The sequence below is a fragment of the Danio aesculapii genome, chromosome 6 (assembly GCF_903798145.1).
Source record: "Danio aesculapii chromosome 6, fDanAes4.1, whole genome shotgun sequence".
NCBI classification, from domain to species: Eukaryota; Metazoa; Chordata; class Actinopteri; order Cypriniformes; family Danionidae; genus Danio; species Danio aesculapii.
The window spans coordinates 8,870,424-8,891,485 of record NC_079440.1 but is presented as its reverse complement, the minus strand read 5'-3'; the positions used below and the strand labels follow the sequence as shown (position 1 = coordinate 8,891,485).

General features: G+C 35.8%; 1 protein-coding gene across 2 annotated transcripts in view; it reads left to right on the top strand.

Moving 5' to 3' along the window:
* ccdc85al (coiled-coil domain containing 85A, like) overlaps positions 1-17,321 on the top strand; it is a 49,621-nt gene extending 32,300 nt beyond the window's left edge. The window contains exons 3-5 of one of the 2 annotated variants that reach the window (XM_056459437.1): positions 8,412-8,469; positions 12,867-12,900; positions 16,243-17,321. In XM_056459437.1, coding sequence (XP_056315412.1) covers positions 8,412-8,469; positions 12,867-12,900; positions 16,243-16,248 — 98 coding nt within the window. In that variant the 3' untranslated portion in view covers positions 16,249-17,321. The remainder of the gene's footprint in view (positions 1-8,411; positions 8,470-12,866; positions 12,901-16,242) is intronic. The other variant, XM_056459438.1, reaches the window with a different exon arrangement.
* Positions 17,322-21,062: the final 3,741 nt, after the last annotated feature.

Here is a 21,062-nt window from a genome sequence, read left to right as displayed (position 1 = left end):
CGCAGAGCCTCTTTGTGAGATGCATCGTATACTCCTGTGTAACAAAATCTCCAATCTCGATTGCGTGATACAGGAAATCCTTGCTTTTTTGATTTGTTTTATCGCCAAATATTGATTGGATGCTTATCCGTGCTCATCCTTTGAGCATTTGTGGAGCAGATTCCTAAAGCTCTTTGTCGTTCTTATTATCTGCTGTTTGATCAGAGCACTGGGCCTGTTTCCCTTTCTCTCTCTCTCTCTTGGACATTGGTTTTTAGTTCAGCCTGTGGTTGTTTCTGCGCAGTTTCACGCTTTATTCTTGCGAATGTTGGCAGATAAACTAGGCAGGACGTCGGCTGAAGCCTCCTAAAGTGTTTCTTAGAAGTCCACAGACTGGCATGAATCTTTAATGGCCGACTGCGCATGCACGCCTGAAGCAAATATGATAACGAGATGAAAAAAAGAGAAGAAGCGCTGAATGAAACATGGAACGCTATTGATGCCGGCTTAATGGAGGCCGGCTCAGACAGAATGGATGTGCCGTCAGTCTATCTGAATGCATATCGAATGACTTTGAACAGTCCGAGTGCTGGAAAGCTGGCTAACATCCGATTAGCCTGCCAATGAGAGGGCGGGTTGGTTGAAGTTGCATGTCAGTTTGAACTCACTATAGAGCAGTGGGAGAACCAATCTTCAGTTTACATTGCAATTCAATTCTAAAATGTATATATTAAACAATTTTCTCTGCATAAAACAAATCATATATATTTTATACAACAGTTCTGTCTGGTTCTTAAATCTGATTGGATGATAGCCGCGCAATATTCTGCAATATCAGAACTCGTACAGCCTCTTCACTTTTGAGTATTACTTTGCCCACACAAGTGGCAAGCAGAGGACTAAAGTTTGACAGATATTGCAGCTGTTGGACAACATAATGTACTTTTTAAAGGCTTTTTTTAGGAGAGAATGTAGTTGTTTAGATTACAACTATGCAGTTTATTTATAAGAATAGTGCCTATTTTAAAATATTTATAATTTCTGAGAGACAGCGCGTCGGCATCCATCGGTCTGTCCTACTGAGCAGAGTAAAGACAGTTGACGTTGTCCATTCACAAGATGGTGACAGAGACTACATAATAAGCCCTTAGAGGAGAAAAGCTTTCATAAAACTACAAACTACAGCCGATCAAATCATTATTAAACTGTTAAGTGACATTCTAAGTCGATATCACTCTTTTGTATGTTGTAGTGTAGTAAGATGGAACTCACATATCAGGAATGTACAGGTGAAGTCAGAATTATTAGCCCCCTTTGAATTTTTTTTCTTTTTTAAATATTTCCCAAAGGATGTTTAGCAGAGTAAGGAAATTTTCACAGCATGTCTGATAATATTTTTTCTTCTGGAGAAAGTCTTATTTGCTTTATTTTGGCTTGAATAAAAGCCGTTTTTAATTTTTTAAAAGCCATTTTAAGGTCAAAATTATTAGCCCTTTTAAGCTATATTTTTTCGATAGTCTGCAGAACAAACCATCGTAATACAAGGACTTGCCTAATTATCCTATCCTGTCTAGTAAACCTAATTAAGCCTTTAAATGTCACTTTAAGCTGTATAGAAGTGTCTTGAAAAATATCCAGTAAAATATTATTTACTGTCATCATGACAAAGATAAAATAAATCAGTTATTAGAAATGAGTTATTAAAACTATTAAATTTAGAAATGTGTTGAAAAAATCTTCTATCCGTTAAACAGAAATTGGGGAAAAAAATAAACAGGGGGGCTAATAATTCAGACTTCAACTGTATGTATTTTGTGTTGGCCACCCTTTGTATAACGCTGTTCCTTTTTTGTTGGCCATCTATTTTTGTCTAATGAGTCTCCTGTTGTCATTACTGCAGACTAGTTCAGTAAACAGAAAGAAAGAAGAAATGCCCGCATGTGTTTAGTGTTTTTCCTTATCACAAACACAACAGTAGTCTGGTAGTGATTGTGTTGCTTTGGCTTTTTCGGGGTTAATTATTGTGATATCCCGATTGTAACAGAGAAATACTGGGAAATGTCTCTAGACTGATGGCATTTCATGCCGTTCAGCCTTATAATCTTAAAATATCAGCAAATCACCTGTTTACTCTTCTCTTTAGATATCACTCAAGAGAATCATTCAAATACTAGCTCTAAAGTGATGTTTGTGAAGTGGCAACGGTTTCTGCTGTCCTGACGTCAGCTGCAGATGTAAACATACAAAAGGGTTTTTGAGACTCTCCATGTTTGATTTTCTTATTTATATACATGATTATGCAATCGAACTGTTGTATAAAAACAATAGCACACTCATAGCAGTGCGATATGGCTATATATATATATATATATATATATATATATATATATTTTGTATATATATATATATATATATTTTGTATATATATATATATATATATATATATATATATATATATATATATATATATATATATATATATATATATATGCACTAGTGAGACACTAACGCACGCTTTCCACTAGTGCCGATGTAAAGCCATATCACACTGCTGCTTGTGTGATATTGCTCATATATACAATTGAAGTCAGAATAAGGGGCTAATAATATTAACCTAAAAATTGTCTAAAATAGGCATAAATATGGCATAAAAATAGGTGTGTGAACACATAGCTATTGACCATTCGCTAAGCCCCGCCCTCCTTAGTTACTGTTGCTACGCCTGTGAAGTTTTCATGCCTGGCACGTCTATTACAATATGTATCTGTCGGTGTCAGACATTCTCAGGGATATTAGTCAATTTTGGCAAACAGGTGAGATATCCGAGAAAGCCAGACAAAATAGGACTTTGGTATGCATTACAGGGGTATATTCACGACTTAATATGTAACCGATTAGAAAATAATTTAATCAAAATTTAAGCTAGGTTAGCCTAGCTGCCTCATACGCTGACCATTTAACAGCTTAGTTCATTTAGGTGACATTTAAAAATAATCTAATAATAACAAATTAAACCGTGACTTCCCTTTTTTAGCCAAAAAGCCTGATAGATTAATTGTTGTTCAATGAAATATAGCGTTACTAAACGACGAGGAAACACACATGGACAGTGCTTTAACATCATTCATTCATAGAAAGAACAGCCAGAAAGGGGAAATTGATGAATTTGTGCTGAATTTTGGCATCATTGACCCATAACGATGTACAGCCCAGATTGACCATGGCTTGTTATTATATGTATTTATAATTCCGCTTTAATCTCTCGCTATGTATTTCAAACATGGCGGGTTTTTTGTTTTCATTTTGGCTTGATGCGTAAGCGAATGACGTATCTCTGTAAACCAATAGCGTTCAGCTGCGCGTGTGGCGCCTCCTTTTGGTACCCTTTCTCGTGTTTGGTACCCTTTCGAAAGGGTGCCGAAAAAGTGGTACGGTACGGTTCGGTACGCTTTTTGACAGTGGAAACGGCCATAAAAGCGTACCAAACCGAACCGTACCATACCACTCAGTGGAAACGGGCCATAAATCTTTTTCGCCATAAAACCCTCATATACCCTTGCACTACCTTCTAGATATTGCTGCTGGTGAATATTATCAGACTGTTTACTGTTACTCTTTCATATTTCCAGTCTCCACAGCGGGAGCTTTCTCAGCCCAGAGGCCTGTCACTATGTGTGTGTGTTTGTGTGTGTGTGTGTGTGTGTGCGCGTGTTCGCTTGATGGGGTGGCATATGGGAAAAGCAGACAGATTCACAGTTGGATTAGTCTGGGCTGGCATGCAGGAGAGAATGTTGTCGCCAGGCTCTATAAAGCAGGTAAACAGAAGGGTTTGCCTGTGGTCTCCAGTGTGCCAGTAAACCTTAAAAAGAGAAAATAACTGCTCACGCACTGTGAGGGCAGCAAATAATGTCAGCAGCCTCTTATTTCCTACAGACCACCCTCAGTCTCAGGCTTCTCTGTAATGTGCACAAACCACATCACAGTTTACCAACACCACTGTTGACCAGAGACGTATACTAATGCTTTACATTCAGGGTCTGCTGCGATTGAGGATTGTTTTAATGGAGGGTTTACACAACAATGCAATGTTAAGACTATAAGCTGTTATAAATCATCATTAGCACAACAGCAATCAGCTACTTGCATGTTTTGGGAAAATATTCTGAATTGTTTTCCTTTAGATATTTAGTATTCAATAAAACATAAAAAAGAAACAACAAAGAATCTGATAAAATTATATAATTGTTTTTAAATATGTGAATTCAAAAAGTCTGATACTAATTCAAATATATATATTTTTATTAATAATGCAATTTAATTAAAAAAATTATAATAAAAACGTATCACCTACTTTTTTATTGGCTTTGATTCTGGGAGTATTTCCCCATTCATTTTTTTGTAAGCAAGTTTGTAATCTTTCGTTTTTAAAAAAAAAATAAAAACAACAACAGATTTCCATAATCAAAACGAAATACCTTATTTTTAATTATATGTGTGGGGTAATTTTTCACATGACTACTAACTGAAAATGCTATTACCCAGCAGGCACAGGACGTCAACATGACGTCAGATTGATGTCGTGTAGAGCTGCACGATTCTGGCTAAAATAAGAGTCAAGATTTTTTAAAACTAAAACCAAGATCACGATTTTCTCACGATTCTGTATATGTAAAATAAAGGTTAATATGATAGGCTATAATTATTGTTATTTCTAAAACATATGGTAAAACAACAATAAAATTAGGCCTATGTGTAGGTCTACTGTTGGTTAAAATGCTAGATTTTGTATAGACTTTGAACGATGGACTTGAACAGACTTTAAGGGCCCTATCATACACCCGGCACAATGTGGCGCAAGGCGAAACGCAATTGTTGTTTGCTAGTTTCAGCTTGGTGCAAGAGTCGTTTTGAGCCACGCTGTTTAAATAGCAAATGCATTTGTGCTCATATGTGCACCCATAGGCGTTCTGATCTAAAAAAGGAGGCGCATTGCTAGTGCATTGCTATTTTGAGAAACTTTAATAGACTGTTCTATAGACCAGTTCAAAGTTGGTCTATTGTCCAGCGCAGAGCGCGTTAGTTATGTGCCTCGCTTACACATTGCTTAATACAGATACAGACAGGATGTACAGCAATAGCAAATATCTTTACATATGAAAAAGAATTAAAATATTAAGGATATATAGGATATAAAAAGGATATATATAGGATATAAATATAAAGGATTAAAATATTCCAGAACATTATTTTCTGGCCTACATAAATATAAAAACCATACTTTCATGCCCTCATCTCGGGAGGCTTTTTCAGTTTATTTATAACAATTTGCTTTTGTATAATGTTATTATTATTAGCAGTATTATTCATTATATGCATATTTATATTTGTTTTATTAAAAACAAGCTTAGATTTGCCCACCTGTTAGGTTTTAGACCATATGAGGTATAGCATGTGTATTTGGATATAACTCAGTTGTTTGACCACACTTCGTTATTATTGTTCATTTATTCGTTTGCTGGAAATTAGAACTGAATTTAGAAATAGTTTTGAAACAAATATTTGAGCTTAACAAACGAAATTAATTATGTATAGGCTAATGGATGTCTGTGCGTACAAGAAGTTTCCCTATCCATGAGAGTGAAAGTGAAAGTAAACAATGAGGAGGCTCATCTCTCATTCTCGCGATGTAGATGCTCTGTTTAACTGTTTTCTCTCTAGTGAAGTGTTTTTACACTTACAAAGTCAGTCATGTAAATAGAAAATGCACTACGACGCGACGCGACGCAACTGATGATTGGTTTGTTCTCAAAACACACCTACAGTATAACTCATTAAGAGAATAAGCTCAACCCTTTTAGACAATGTGCCACAGCGCAAAGCAGATTTTTTCGTCCTTATATTAGCAAAAGTGGATTCTGGCACGCCCTTAATGCGTTTGCGCCCTGCGCTTTGCACTTTGAGCATGGATCGTCAAAATAGAGCCCTAAATATGTCCCGTTTGTTAATTATTGTTCATAATTCTGAAGATGAATTATTATGTTTGAGATATATGCTTGACATGCTTGACAAACATATGTGATTATCAGATTCCCTCCTGCATTATATTCAACATTATTTAGGCTAGAGTAGTTATACTGACCCAGTAAACATTTATTCTCATGCACAACACTTTGTTTTCACTATGAAAGAAAAAAATGAAGTGCTTGTCATAATCATAGCTCTAAAATGCGATCTGATAATTTAAATGATGTGCGGGCCTATTCACTTTCACTGCCGAGTGCGCTCATGGCTGCTGTCACACATGAAAAAACCACACATGCTGTCACACATGAAAAAACCACACATGCAAATCATGCAACAAACTGAACATTATTTACAACTTTATTAGCTGTTATTCACAGTCTATGCCGGTTCTGTTCACTATAGCAGACATCAATGGCAGGTACGCGCGTGTCCTATCGGTAGTAAACAAACGTGCGTCAGCTCACGGGTCATTTTGTGGCCACAGCTACATCATTACATTACGACAGAAATGCCATTTTTGGGTGAATTATACCTTATAAATACAGTATGTGACACTTTTAACATCATTTGGAGGTGTCCATGTTGCTCATTGCTGTCCATGTTGCTGTGAAGACTCGTGCGTCCACCTTTACGCTTCTCTCCTGACCTTGAAAATATAGTTGGCTGAATCGTAGAAAAGCTGGATTAAGATCGTGTGTAGGGTCGAATCGAGATTGCGATCTTTTTTCGATTAATCTGGCAGCTCTAATGTCGTGGAAACATTGCATTTTGTTTGGAAATGAAAATTTAGTTGACGTCAGAACCAACGTCCAACCTAAAATCAACTAAAAATCAAATATATAAAAAAAACAAAAATCTAATAATGTTAAAGCTTGACAATGTGTTCATGTTACCACTATGATGTCTATCAGACATTGGATTTTGATTGCCATACCTGACGAATAAATGTCAGCATTTGCCGTTAATGTTGTACAACATTGTTGTTGGATTTCCAACACAAAGTCATTTTTGGGCGTCAAAATAATGTTGTCCTTAGACGCTGGCTAGACATTGAATTTTGGTCACCTGACTTCACGACCTAAATCTAACCTAATATTAACGTCTGATGACGTTGTGTGCCTGCTGGGTACATTTTTTAAAATGACACATTTTATTATTAACATGTCAATGAAAGTAAAACAAGAAAATATTTCCATCTGTAAAACAAATTCCTTTATGGCCATTTCTTCTAAAAATACAGCCACAATGCCCTCAACAACATCCCAGATGTATCACAGATCACAGCACACAAAAGTAAGCTTATGAAATATTTAAAAGTTATATGAAAGTTTCATCCCATGAAACACTGCAAATGATGCAGCTGGACTAAAATTGCTGGAATAACATAAAATAATTAAACAGAATGTTGATTATAAAGGTAAAGGCCTAATCCCAATTCTACCCTCCTTGGCCTACTCCTTGGTTTCTAGTGTGCTCCAGAAAAATCTCTGTTTCAAGGGCTATCTAGCCCTTGCCCTTAGCCCTATGCCTTCAAGCTTCCTAAGGGGAAGGGCTAAGGGAAAGGGCTAGATGGAGATTTTTCTGGAGCACACTCGAAACCAAGGAGTATGAAATTTTACCAGAATACACCAGCTATAAAGGCAGCATGGCTGCACACGGAAGTCAGGAAATTGACAAATAATTTTTTGTTGTCATTATTACAAATTTTTACAATAAACAAACATATGTTTTAATACATTCATAACACTGTTTGTGTGTGTTTTTTTTAATACGCTAAAATAAAAACCATTAAATTTCGCAATCTATAATCCCCCCCCCCAATACTGAGCATTATTTCTGACAGGGGCCCCCGTCAGTAGTCCGTGCAGGGGGGCCCCTGCATTATGCGCTATGCCACTGTGTAAATGCAAAGTACAGTTACGAGCTTCTTACCACATTAGTAATTTCCTGAAGATGAATACCAAAAAGTAATGCAACTGGAATAACTACAGCAGTCACGATCATCTGATCTCCTATGAAGCAAGAGATCACAATGACTTCTGATGACGTGTGCAGGTGCTATAGTGCTGTCCCATTTCTTAGGGGTAAATTTTGAAGCCCTTTCCCTTCACATTCTGTTTCAAGGGACAAGGGTAGGGGTAGGGGTACAAAAATAGAATTGGGATTGGGCCAAAATCAATATATTTTTAATGTATCAAAAAAGCTCATAAATAAATGCAGTGTTGCATCTAAAACAAACAAACAAACAAAAAACATTGTTTAAGAACTTCTAAATGGATTTCATACAGTCAAAAATGTACTTGCTGACATTTTAAATATAATTCCATGAGGAAAAATTTGGCCTTGTACATCCAGACATGACTGTTGTGCAATAGAACTTACGAAACTCTTTTTTTTAATCTTCGCAGCTTTGATATCAGCAGGATGTTGCAGCAACAACTGCAGGAACGTGAAGCTCTGGGACAGGTGAGTGTCTTTGGCTCTGTTCCAAACCCTAGTGAGCTGCCTTTGTAGACAGCATTTTTAGGCGTCACTGGTGTGCTCCTGATGCCAAGGCCATTCCAGAACAGTAGGCTGCTATATTATGCTGCCTTATAAAAAACCTTATTTTGACCAAAGTCCAAGGCTGCATCGCATACATAATCCTTTACTGATGCAAGGAGCTCAGTCGGATTTCCACTAAATGCTGAAATGTTGATAGTGAATAGAAAAGTTTCAAAGTATCAAAAGAAATGAAGACAGAGATATGAAAAATGCTCAGAGCTACGTATGGCTGCATTTCGTCTTTAAACCTAATGCTACGGGGAGGTATGACGCCGTCGATGGCTTCTGTTTCTTTTTGGGATACCAGCTGACTGCTTACCTTTATATAGAAGGCTTTACCACTGTTACCAGTTCGCCCAGTGGCTCGCCACGAATGTCGGTGGACTTTAGCCGCAAAGCGGAGTTGACCGCGATTACGGGGTTCTAGTCCGGTGAAGAACCGTTCCAGGAAGCGGAAAAGGCCAAAAAATAAAATAATCAAGTAAATAACAGGGTGAGAATGTGGTAAAATCTGAAAATGGTTTAAAAATCAGGCGAGGACTTTTCTTTTTCTTGCTTTTTAAAACTGTCGGTTAGGTTTAGGGAAGGGGGTGAGTGGGTCAATCTATGCTTTTGAAAACACTATTGGTTGGGTTTAGGAAAGGAAGAGGGTGGGTCAGTTGATCACTCAGTCAGTCGGTCAGTCAGTCAACAGTGGCCTCTGGTGAATTTTAATGAGAACAGCAGGCGCGAATGGCACTCGCGAGAGAACTTTGAGATCTGAAAAAGCATACACAGCAGCCTTTGGTGGATTCGCGAAAACAAAAAGTGCAAAAAAACGTAGCTCCTGAGACATATTTGGAGCTCTCCAGAAATGTATATAGTGGTACGTTTTTAGAATGAGCCTGGGTTGTCTGTATGACAAGTACAACATCGTACTACAAAGTGTGCGATGAGCAAACTGACTACACCAGAAAAGTTGCCCATATGGAGATAGATTAGTGAGGAAAACAAATTAGATTATGAAATAATAGACACTGTTATCTTGTTTTGTGGTATATATTTGCTGTTGTGAAAGGAACAGCACAAAAATAATAATTTATTGATCAATAACGTCCCTGTAATTTCAAGAACATATGATGCTTTGATGCTAAGACATTCTTTGACTGACTCTGATAAGTCCAAAACTAGATGGGAACAGGATTTGGGAATAACACTAGAAAATGACCTGTGGAGTCAGCTATGTAGAGATGGGGTTACCTCAACTTTGAACTCCAGATTTAGACTAATCCAGTTTTATTTCTTACACCAGCTTTATTATACTCCATCCAGATTACACAAATTTAAAAACAGTATTTCTCCCCTCTGCTTCAGATGTGGTATAGAAGAAGGTACATTTTTGCATTCTACATGGCTGTGCCCTAAAGTGAAAGTGTTGTGGGTACAAGTGTGCAATATCATATCACAGATTCATAGAATTGATTTTCCATTGGATCCAGAGATATGTTTATTGGGCAATTATACAAATTCTAATCTCCAGCATAATTATGCTATTAAACTTACTGAAATGTTGCTGACAATAGCTAAAAAATGCATTGCTTTGAAATGGAAAACAGACAGTGATGTACCGATTGGACTGTGGATCTCAGAAGTCTGCAACTGTATACCATTAGAGAAGATCACATACTCTTTGAGAGGAAAGGGTGAATTATTTAAAAAGATTTGGAGTCCATTTTTGAATTATATTAAAACAGTACCACATGATTTGATTTGACAAAATAGTTTTTTTCACTGGTTTATACTGTATCTCCTCCCTTTTTATTTATTTGTTTTTAATTTACTTATTTATTTATTTTATACATTATGTGTGTTTTACTTTAGTTTGTTTGTTGTTTAGTTTTGATGTTCTGTATTGTTAACTTTTGAAAAACAAATAAAAAATATACAATCAAAAAAAATAACGTCCCTGTAAATATCATTAGTGAGAAAAGCAACAAAAGATTTTGGTTATTATAAACCCAAAAAATGATATACGAACTAATTAAGTTGAACAATACTAAACGTAAATGGTTTGGTTAAATTCATCCCAAAACAGTTTGCAAACAGTTACCTTAAATTGTTTTTAAATCCAATAAATCATGTTTCTCAGTGCAGAAACTGCAAACATTCAAATATGTTAAACAAAAATGTAGGCCGACGCACATATTTCCAATGAGCTTTGAGTTTTGATTTCAGGTTTAAAGCTCTCATATAATGGAGCTGCCAATGCAGACAGTACATATACAGTATAGTGAGCTTACACCTACTGTAGAAAGTAATATTATAATGTTACTCAAAATATATATTTTGTGAAACGTAAAATATGTTATTCCGAGTACGTTTTGTTGCACATTTCAGATGACAAATCCACTAGAGGGCACTGTTTATATTTCTGCAAATCCGAAATGCATTACTTGGGTTACGTTTTGTAGGATGTTACAGATATACGTCATCTCATAAACCCTAAACCCTTTCCTAAACCCAACCAATAGTGTTTTCTAAAGCTAATGTATGAGAAAAGCGGCCACATAGATTTACCTTGATTTTACATTACTTTAATGGCCTATATTGCATCTTTTTTGGGAAAACCAAACTTTTTGGGGAGTCCTAAGTTGCAAAATAAATAATGAAATTACAAACACAGCTATGTTGTATTGAAGCAAATATATTGGTGTTGTGAAAATATAATTTTTTTTCGATAATATGTCCCTGTAAATATTATCAGTTTTGGCAGTTTCACAAAAATGTAGGCTGACGCACATATTTCCAATGAGCTTGTGTTGCTTTTTGAGTTTTCATTTCAGGTTTAAAGCTCTCATAGAATGGAGTTGCCAATACAGATACATATACAGTATAGTGAGCTTACAGCTTACTGTAGAAAGTTATATTAAAATGTAACTCAGTATGTGTGCCTTAGCTTAAATTTTTGTGAAATGTAAAATTCCTCTGAGTACGTTTTGTTGCCTGTTTCAGATGACATCCACTACAGTGTGCTGTTTACATTTTAAAGAATCTCAAATACGTTACTTGGGGTACATTTTGCTGTACGTTTCGGATATACCTCCTTCTCGTAAACCCTAAACCCAACCAATAGTGTTTTCGAAAGCAAATGTAGGAGAAAGTACACTGCGGCCACATAGATTTACCTTGATTTTACATTACTTTAATTGCCTATATTGCATCTCTTTTGGGAAACTGTGCTTCATTAAACTGAAACCGGAGCCCTAAGATGCAAAATAGATTATGAAATTATAAACACAGCTATGTTGTATTGTAGTATATACAGTTGAAGTTACAATTATTAGTCCCCCCCAACCACCCCCCCCCCCCTGAATTATTAGCTCCCCTGCTTATTTTTTCCCCAATTTCTGTTTAACAGAGAGAAGACTTTTTTTCAACACATTTCTAAACAATAGTTTTAATACCTCATTTCTAATAACTGATTTATTTAAAAAATCCTGTAAAATCATTAGTTTTGGCAGTTTCTCAAAAATGTAGGCTGACACTTATTTCCGATGAGCTTGTGTTGCCTTTTGAGTTTTCATTTCAGGTTTAAAGCTCTCATAGAATGGAGTTGCCAATGCAGACAGTACATATACAGTATAGCGAGCTTACAGCTTACTGTAGTTCAAAACAGAACCCACTGTCACCACACTCCATGCATGTACTGTATGCATCCATATGTGTATGAATACATCGGCAGAGGTGACCCTGTCCATGTGTGATCTCGTAAAGCTGCCTGGCAGGGGCATAAAATGGCTTTGTTAATATTTAATAGCCTAAAGGTGGACGTTTATCCATAGAGATTACTCACCATGTCCAGATTTGAATGCTGATTTTTTCCCCTTCCCTCCAATTCCTTGTTGTTTGTGGTAAAGGCACCATCATCTATATATAAATGATGATGTGTGTAATCCTATTGTGATCAAAGCAATAGTTGTCATTTTGTGCAGAATGTTGTCATCATTTACTCACCTTCATCTTCAGGTCCCTGTATTATGTTCTTCCCCTTGTAAAACAATAAAATCGAAGATAAAAATACCGTCAAGCTCCCAAATCTCCTCCTTTTTTGAAATTCTCAAGTCATAGGCTTGTATTCAAAGTCAAAGTCAAAAATGCATGGCTGAGGTGAACGTATATTATTTAAAAAGACTTGAAATACAGAGCACAAGTCATACTGGCTACATTTATGGTGCCCTTTTGTGTATTTTGGAGCTTGACAGTACAAATCGCCATATATGTTACTTTAACCAATTACTAAAGCTTTCCTGAAGATCTCTTTTTTTTGTTTTGCTTCACAGAAAGAAAATAATACAGGGTTGGAACAAAACAGAGGTTAGTGAATGATGACACATTTCAGCCTGATCTCACGGGAAAACGAAAAATATTTTACGTTTTGACAGTTTAGTGGCTAATTCGTACGAATTCATACGAGTTCAGTCGTATGAAATTGTACGATTTTAAAAAGGAGGCGTGGCACCTGACCCCACCCCTAAACCCAACCGCCATTGGCGGATGAGCAAATCGTACTAAATTGTATGAATTAGATCGTACGAATTCATACGAATTAGCCACTAAATCTAAAAGTTACGAATTGCCGTGAGATTGTGTTGCACATTTACGGAGGGCTATTGAAATCAGGGGTGCGTTTCCTAAACAACAACGTAACTTGTGACTATCATAGTATGATGCATCGTTTGGGAAAAGAACAATGTAGTGACGAGTGTTTCCCAAAACCGTAGTTTCTTTGTCGCAGATCCATCGTTTGTACCATGTAAAACGTCCATAATGACACTTTAAACAGGGTGGAGTAACAACTTAGGAAAATCCCTATAATTTTTTGGTGCAAATTACATCGTTTTACATGCACACGCATTTTTTTTAATCCAATATTAGGCTTGCTTTGGTAAAAACATGCACTCGTTTTCCATATTACTTAAAGTATATGCAAACGGCACATATATAGGGCCAATATTTCCTTTACAAATATTATTAATATTATATATTCTATTGTAAAACATTAAACCACTTACAAAAAGCTAACACATATTCATTCATTCATTTTCCTTCGGCTTAGTCCTTTATTTATCAGGGATCACCACAGCGGAATGAACCGCCAACTATTCCAGCATATGTTTTACACAGTGGATGCCCTTCCAGGTGCAACCCTTGGTTGGGAAAACAACAAATATATAATATAAACAATTTACCCAATACTATAGTTATCTATAGGGTTTATTATACTAGAAAATACCACAGTGTATAGAGGTAAAACCTAAAGTATACTACAATATTTTGTATATCATTTCACTATACACACTGTATAAAATGCTGGGTGTCCACACAATCGATTTGTTTTGAGACAAAATAAAGGAATTAAGTTAACTTATTCGTTTTTACCAATTTAAGTGGATTGAACATAAAACAATGAAATTTGTCCGCTCCAAAATCCTTAGGAATTGTGTTGTTTCAGCTTAAAGTAAATAAGTAATTTGAACACACAGCAAGTGTCATTTTTGAGTGTATTATGTAGCAGTAATAATTAAAAAGTGTGGTGAATATTCAACCTAATCTCACAATGAAAGTAACAATTTTACGTATTGTCAGAATAGTGGCTAATTCGTATATTTGTGCATGAAAACAAATTTTAAAAGGAGGCGTGTCCCCAAACCCCACTATAACCCGGTCCCTCATTGGCAGATGAACAAATCGTACTAAAATGCATGATCGAGATTGGACAAATTAATATGAATTAGCAACTAAATCAAAAAAGTTACGAATTGTAGTGAGATTGCGTTGAAATATAATAATATACCAGCCTGATCTCACGAGGAAACGTAGGTATTTTACATTTTGTCAGTTTAGTGGCTAATAGGTGGTATATGCGGAGCTAGTGTTTCTTCCCATACTAATAAACTTCCGGTGAACGGTCAACGTGCCTTTTTTTATTTTATACGGTTCCTTTTACAGCATCGATGTTGTAATGTAATTAAAATACAATCAGTTAAATAAACGTTGGCATTCATATAGTTGCTCAAGCGTAAAACGAGACGAAAAGCCGTTTACTTGCATGTGCCCTTCAGGATCGACAGGCTAACACAGAAGCTACATTGAATATACTGCAGTAAAATAAATGTTCATATTTTAAAAACATGGAGGGGAAAAATATAATTTAATGCAGTGCTTCTTCTACAAGCTGAGAGCCACTTTATATCTGATATCACTCAGCCAGTGGAGATCGCTGACTTTTAAAGAAAACAGACCTTTAACGCGCCGATTTTGTAATGGCATACAGTTCACTGCAAGCGCTTAACCCAGGTTACTCACAAATTAAAAGTCCTTCCGCATATACTGCATTCGTACAAAAATGTATGATTTTAAAAAGGAGGCGTGACACCAAACCCCACCCCTAAACTCAACCGTCATTGGGGGATGAGCAAATCGCACTAAATTGTATGAATAAGATCGTACGAATTCATAAGAATTAGCCACTAAATCTAAAAGTTATGAATTGACTTGACATAGCGTTGAATATACAGTTGAAGTCAGAATTATTAGCCGCCCCTGTATATTTTTTTCCCTAATTTCTGTTTAACAGAGAGAAGACTTTTTTTGAACACATTTCTAAACATAATAGTTTTAATAACTCATTTCTAGGGCCAGATGGAATCTGCAGACATTTTTTTGCTATTTCTGCGCAGAATTGTGTTAAAAATCTGCGGATTTATGCGGAATTATTTTAGGAGTATCATAACTAAAACCTTAAAATATGAAATAAAAAATAATACCTTTTAACTTTTATTTATTGTTTACAATGCAAATCCAGTTAGATCCACTTTTTTTTTGGTAAACAAAGCAAGTCTCTCATATAATATCTGTACTAAAAGACAGAAAATATTACTTTACAAACTGTATTGTAAATAAATCATATGAATATTTTCATATTAGTCAATAACATTACTGTAATTAATTTAAAAACTGAATAAATATACATTTACACACATTTACACAAGTAAATAAACAGAATCAATGATGGGCAAAAAATCTGTGGAATTCTGCGCGGGCAGATTCCGTGTGGGCCTACTCATTTCTAATAACTGATTTATTTGATCTTTCCCATGATGACAGTACATAATGTTTGACTAGATATTTTTCAAGATACTAGTATTCGGCTTAAAGTGACATTTAAAGGCTTAATTAGGTTAATTAGGCAAGTCAGGGTAATTAGGCAAATCATTTTATGATGATGGTTTGTTCTGAGGACAATTAAAACACAATAATCGCTTAAAGGGGCTAAAAATTTTGACCTTAAAATGGTTTATAAAAAATAAAACCTGCTTTTATTCTAGCCGAAATAAAACAAATAAGACTTTCTCCAGAAGAAAAAATATTATAGGAAATACTGTGAAAAATTTCTTGCTCTGTTAAGTGTAATTTGGGAAATATTTGAAAAAGAAAAAAAAATAAACAGGAGGGCTAATCATTTTGACTTCAACTGTATATAATACACTTATGGTTCAAAAAGCACTGTAGTATTTACAATAGTATTACTATACATATTTAACCCAGCATAATTTATGCAGCATTCCAATTCTGATAGCATGAGATCTTTATAATGTCACCATTTGCATTGCTATATATTCTCACCGCTTTCCTCTAACCATTCTGTCTCCACAGTTTTGACGGCTCCTCGTGACCAAACCCTTGCACAGAGAGGCTCGCCGGGCAGATACTTCATCCCCTCGCCGTACACATGATGGCCGACCCGTCTATCCCCATTTCAGCGGTCATAACACCAGTTGGCATCGTGGACCCTCTGCTGCAGTCATTTCAACGAGGACTAGAGCGAGACGCGGGATGTTTTCCTCCCAGTACAAACCACAGAAACAGACCCACCCACATTCAGCAAATATCTCCTGTGGTTTACAGATGTTTAACAGTACTGCGTTTGGGTAATCAAACACTCCAGCCATCGCTCTCTCCCGCTATATCTGTATCATTCTGAGTAGCAATAGGACACATGAAACGCGATGCTGCGGCTTCTCTGAAGGTGCTTCCCTGCCCTTGATCTTTATTTATGCAGTTTCTTTTTTGACCAAAGCTCTTTGAAATATCTTAATCGTCCATCTTTTGCATCTCTGGAAGGAGCGTCGCTATCACGTTTGCTAGTTTTTGCATATCCTGGATCGTTTTTTACGTAACTTGTATGGTTCATCAACGGAAAGCAAAACGGACTCAGTACATGTTGTCGGTGACTGAATAACCTCGCCAGTGTTTTGCACTGATTCCATGTGTGTACGTATGTGTGTATGTGTGTGTGTTTATTGGCTTTATTATTCCTTCCCTCTGAGCTCCTGTACACTGTTAACAATTACTTACAGTAAAATCTATAGTAACTTACTGGCAGCCATTCGCCGGTAACTTACTGTAAATCAGTTACAGCAAGAATACTGTATTTACATTTACAGTGCCATTTATCTTGCTCTATATGTCTTTACAGTATTGTATCTGTACTGCAAAATATACAGTAATTTTCACAATGCAACTTTAAAGTTCAGTAACATACCGCATAATTCTCCTACAGTAAATTACAGTTCATAATTACTGTAAAAATCGTTACAAAAATCGTTAACAGTGTATATATAAGCTATAAAGAGGTGTTTCTTCATGTCGTTTTATATACAAAAGTACAGCATAGTACATATAGTAAATTAATGGATTAGTTTTATATGCATATAATGACTATTATTTTTGACTTACAGCTATTATTATTATAACGATAATTATATGAATATATATATATATATCTATGTGCAAAATATTAAAGGATTTTCATTATGTATGCATGCATGGGATTTCTTTGTTTCTCTACTGAACGCTTTAGTCAGCAGTCTGCAGGTACATCCAGATCCCCGGTTGCTAATTCGGTTTGCGTTTATGCAAATTAGGCAGCCTCAGCCATTTCAGGGTGATAGTAAATGAGTGAAATCCTCTGATCTGAAAAATGTGCTAATTTCTGTCAAAAATATCCATTTATTAAGAGTTTTATTTTGTGATTCACTTGTGTTTTACATATATTTACGGTTGTTAATTGCATTATGGGACCTTGATCTCTAACCTGTTCACTTTTGATGTTAAAAGATAAAACTTAGCATTTAGCAATGTGACTTTTATTGGCATTTTAGTAGTTTGAATGAATTAACATGTTTACACTGCAAAAAAATGCTTTTATAGTTTTTTAGAGATTGTTTCTTGTCCAAATACCTAAAAATTATTATATCAAGAAGCATTTTCTATAGGCAAGCAAAACGTAATGTCTTGTTTTAAGAAATAATATGGCAAAATGAAGTGAGTTTTTTCTTAAAACAAGCTAAATAATTTGCCAATGGGGTAAGAAAAATAATCTTATTTCAAAAGGAAAAACACCTTTCAAAAGGTGGATTATTTTGATTGCTCCATTGGCAGATTATTTAGCCTGTTTTAAGGAAAAACTCACTTAATATTGACATATTATTTCTGAAAACAAGACATTATGTTTTGCTTGTCTAGAAAATGCTTCTTGATATAAGAATTTTTAGATATTTGGACTAGAAACAAAACAAAAAAGTATAAAGTGTAAAAGTATAAGTGTAAAATAACTGTAAATGTTGTAAAAAAAAAAAAAGAAGAAGAAAGTGCTGGGTTTCACACAGATGATTTGTGTTGGGACAACATGAAGGAATTAAGTTAACCTATTAGTTTTGTACAAATTTAAGTGGGTTGAACATAAAGAAATGAAGTTGTCTCGCTAAAAACTCAAGAATTGTGTTGTTTTAGCTCAATTTAAATACGTAGACTGATCTAACAGCAAATGTCATTTTTGAGTGACTTTAATTTGTACCATAATTTCATCAATCCAGATAATATATCACTTTAAACTATTAAAAATGTCAATAAAGGTCACTATTTCAAACTTTTAAACTGCACTAATTGTAAAGAAAAGATCATGGTTCCATAATCAACATAGGCTCTTTCACAAAATGTAGCCCTATATACATTTCTGGAGATTGTCAATTATGTACTTAGAGCTACGTATGGCTGCATTTAGTCTTTATAAAGAACGCTACGGTGTGGTATGATGCCGTTCCTTTTCGTGCTTACCAGTTGACTGCTTACCTCCATATGGACGGCTTTCCCGCTGTTACCTGTTTGTCCAGTCGCTAGCAATGTACATTGGTGGACTTCAGACGTAGAGAGGAGTTGACCAAGACGACGGGGTTCAAGTCTGGTGAAGAACGGTTCCAAAAAACAAAAACAACAAGAAAAAACAAGAGAAAAAATAAAATAAACAAGTAAATAACAGGGTGAGAATGTGGTAAAATCTGAAAACGTGGTAAAAATCAGGCGAGGGTGTTTCTTTTTCTGCTTTTTAAAACTGTTGTTTGGGTTTAAGGAAGTGGGTGAGCGCTGTTCAGTTGGTGCTTTTGAAAACACTATTGGTTGGGTTTAGGGAAGGAGGAGGGTGGGTCAGTCGATTGGTCAGTCAGTCAGCAGTGTCCTTTTGTGGATTAATGCGAGAACAACAGGCGTGAATGCCGCTAGCGAGTGAAATTTGAGATCTGAAAAAGCGTACACAGCAGCCTCTGGTAGATTAACGCAAGAACAACAGGCACGAATGGCACTTGCGAGTGAAATTTGAGATCTCAAAAAGCATACACAGTGGCCTCTAGTGGATTCGCGAAAACAAAAACTTTAAAAAAAACGTATCTCCTGGGACATATTTGGCGCTCTCCAAAAATGTATATATCGATACATTTTCAGAGTAAGTCAATAATGCAATATAAAAGCATAATAATAATTAAAAAAACTAATCACAACAAAAATAAACAGAAAATTGTATGGGTATTTTTAGAGCTAATTTTATGTGGTATTTCTATTTTTTACAGTGATTAAACATCTCTTTATATCAAGTGAAGATCTTCAGCAACCGCTCACCAACCTTTCCATGTTTCTTTTGTGCCTAGAATAAATTGATATATTCTCAACTGTGATTACACCATGAAATCAGATGGTTTTGCGTTCCCGCTTCTTGGCCGACCTCAATCCGTTTCATCATTCCTCAAGCTGGGAGGCTGCGCTCGGATTGTACTTTCAGAGCATTCGCTGTGATGAAATCAATTGATCCTCTTATCGACGCCAGAAGCACCGTTTAGATAATAACTGCACAGGGCTTTAAGATCTCTGTTAAAAAGGCCTTTTATAGTGGAGCAACACAGACCTTTATGTTCTTTGCAGATATATGCTTTTAGTTTCTTTCAGTTTGCAATTCACGGTGCCTTGCACCCAATTTACAGCTAAAATCAAATCCCTTGGGTCCATAACAAAGTTAGCAAGTCTACTGTTCACACAGTGTGCTTGTGCAGTATATGCTGCCTACTTTTCTCAACAAAGGAAGCAAAAGTGTGTGGGCTATTATAAATAATTCAACTAGTAATTGTCAAATTGCATGCAGGGGTCTGCATGAGGAAGATCAACTTTTCTTAATTATTATTTTTAAATTATTATGTTGGGTAAAAAGGTATTTAAAATAGCAGCCCAATCAAATATGGGTCGCACAGTACTGGGTTTAAAAGGATAGTTCACCCATTTACACTTTTTTTCTGTTAGCTCATTTTAAAATTTGACTGTTATCTTTGCAAAACTTATAGCACATGCAGTACATTGATATGTCAGCTGAACTGCAACAAAATGTCCTATATTAAATACATAATATGGCAAGAAACATGTTGAATGTAACATTTCAAATGCTGAAAAAGTATTTAAGTGAAAAAATGAAGTGAATATTTTTGTAAAAGAAAAACTATAATAACCTTTTCACATTCATTTGCGTAGAATAGTGGGGTATTTGGTCTGGGAAAATAATCAAAGACACAGGAGATTCTGAGAAGCCCAATTTGACTTGATTTCCATTTACTATCCTTGCAAATCTAGAAGAACAACTGAGACGCAAGACATCTTGTGACTTTTCTTCCCTATGAGAATGCAAACGCATCGAAGACTTGTGAATTATTTCACATTTGATTAATTTAATGACAAATTTACACCAGAAGTGACTCTGGAAAAAACATATCCATCCAAAAGAAGTTCATTCATTTTCTTTTCTGCTGAGTCCCTTTATTAATCTGGGGTTGCCACAGTGGAATGAACCACATACTTATCCATCATATGCTTTACGCAGCAGATGCCCTTCCAGCTGCAACCCATCTCTGGTAAACATCTATACACACTTATTCACACTCATACACTACGGACAATTTAGACTACTCAATTCACCTGTATCACATGTCTTTGGACTTTAAGGGAAACCGGAGCACTCGGAAAAAACTCACGCGAACACGGAGAGAACATGCAAACTCCACATGGAATGTCAACTGACCCAGCCGAGGCTCGAACCAGCGACCTTCTTGCTGTGAGGCAACAGCACTACCCACTGCGCCACCGCGTCGTCACCCAAAAGA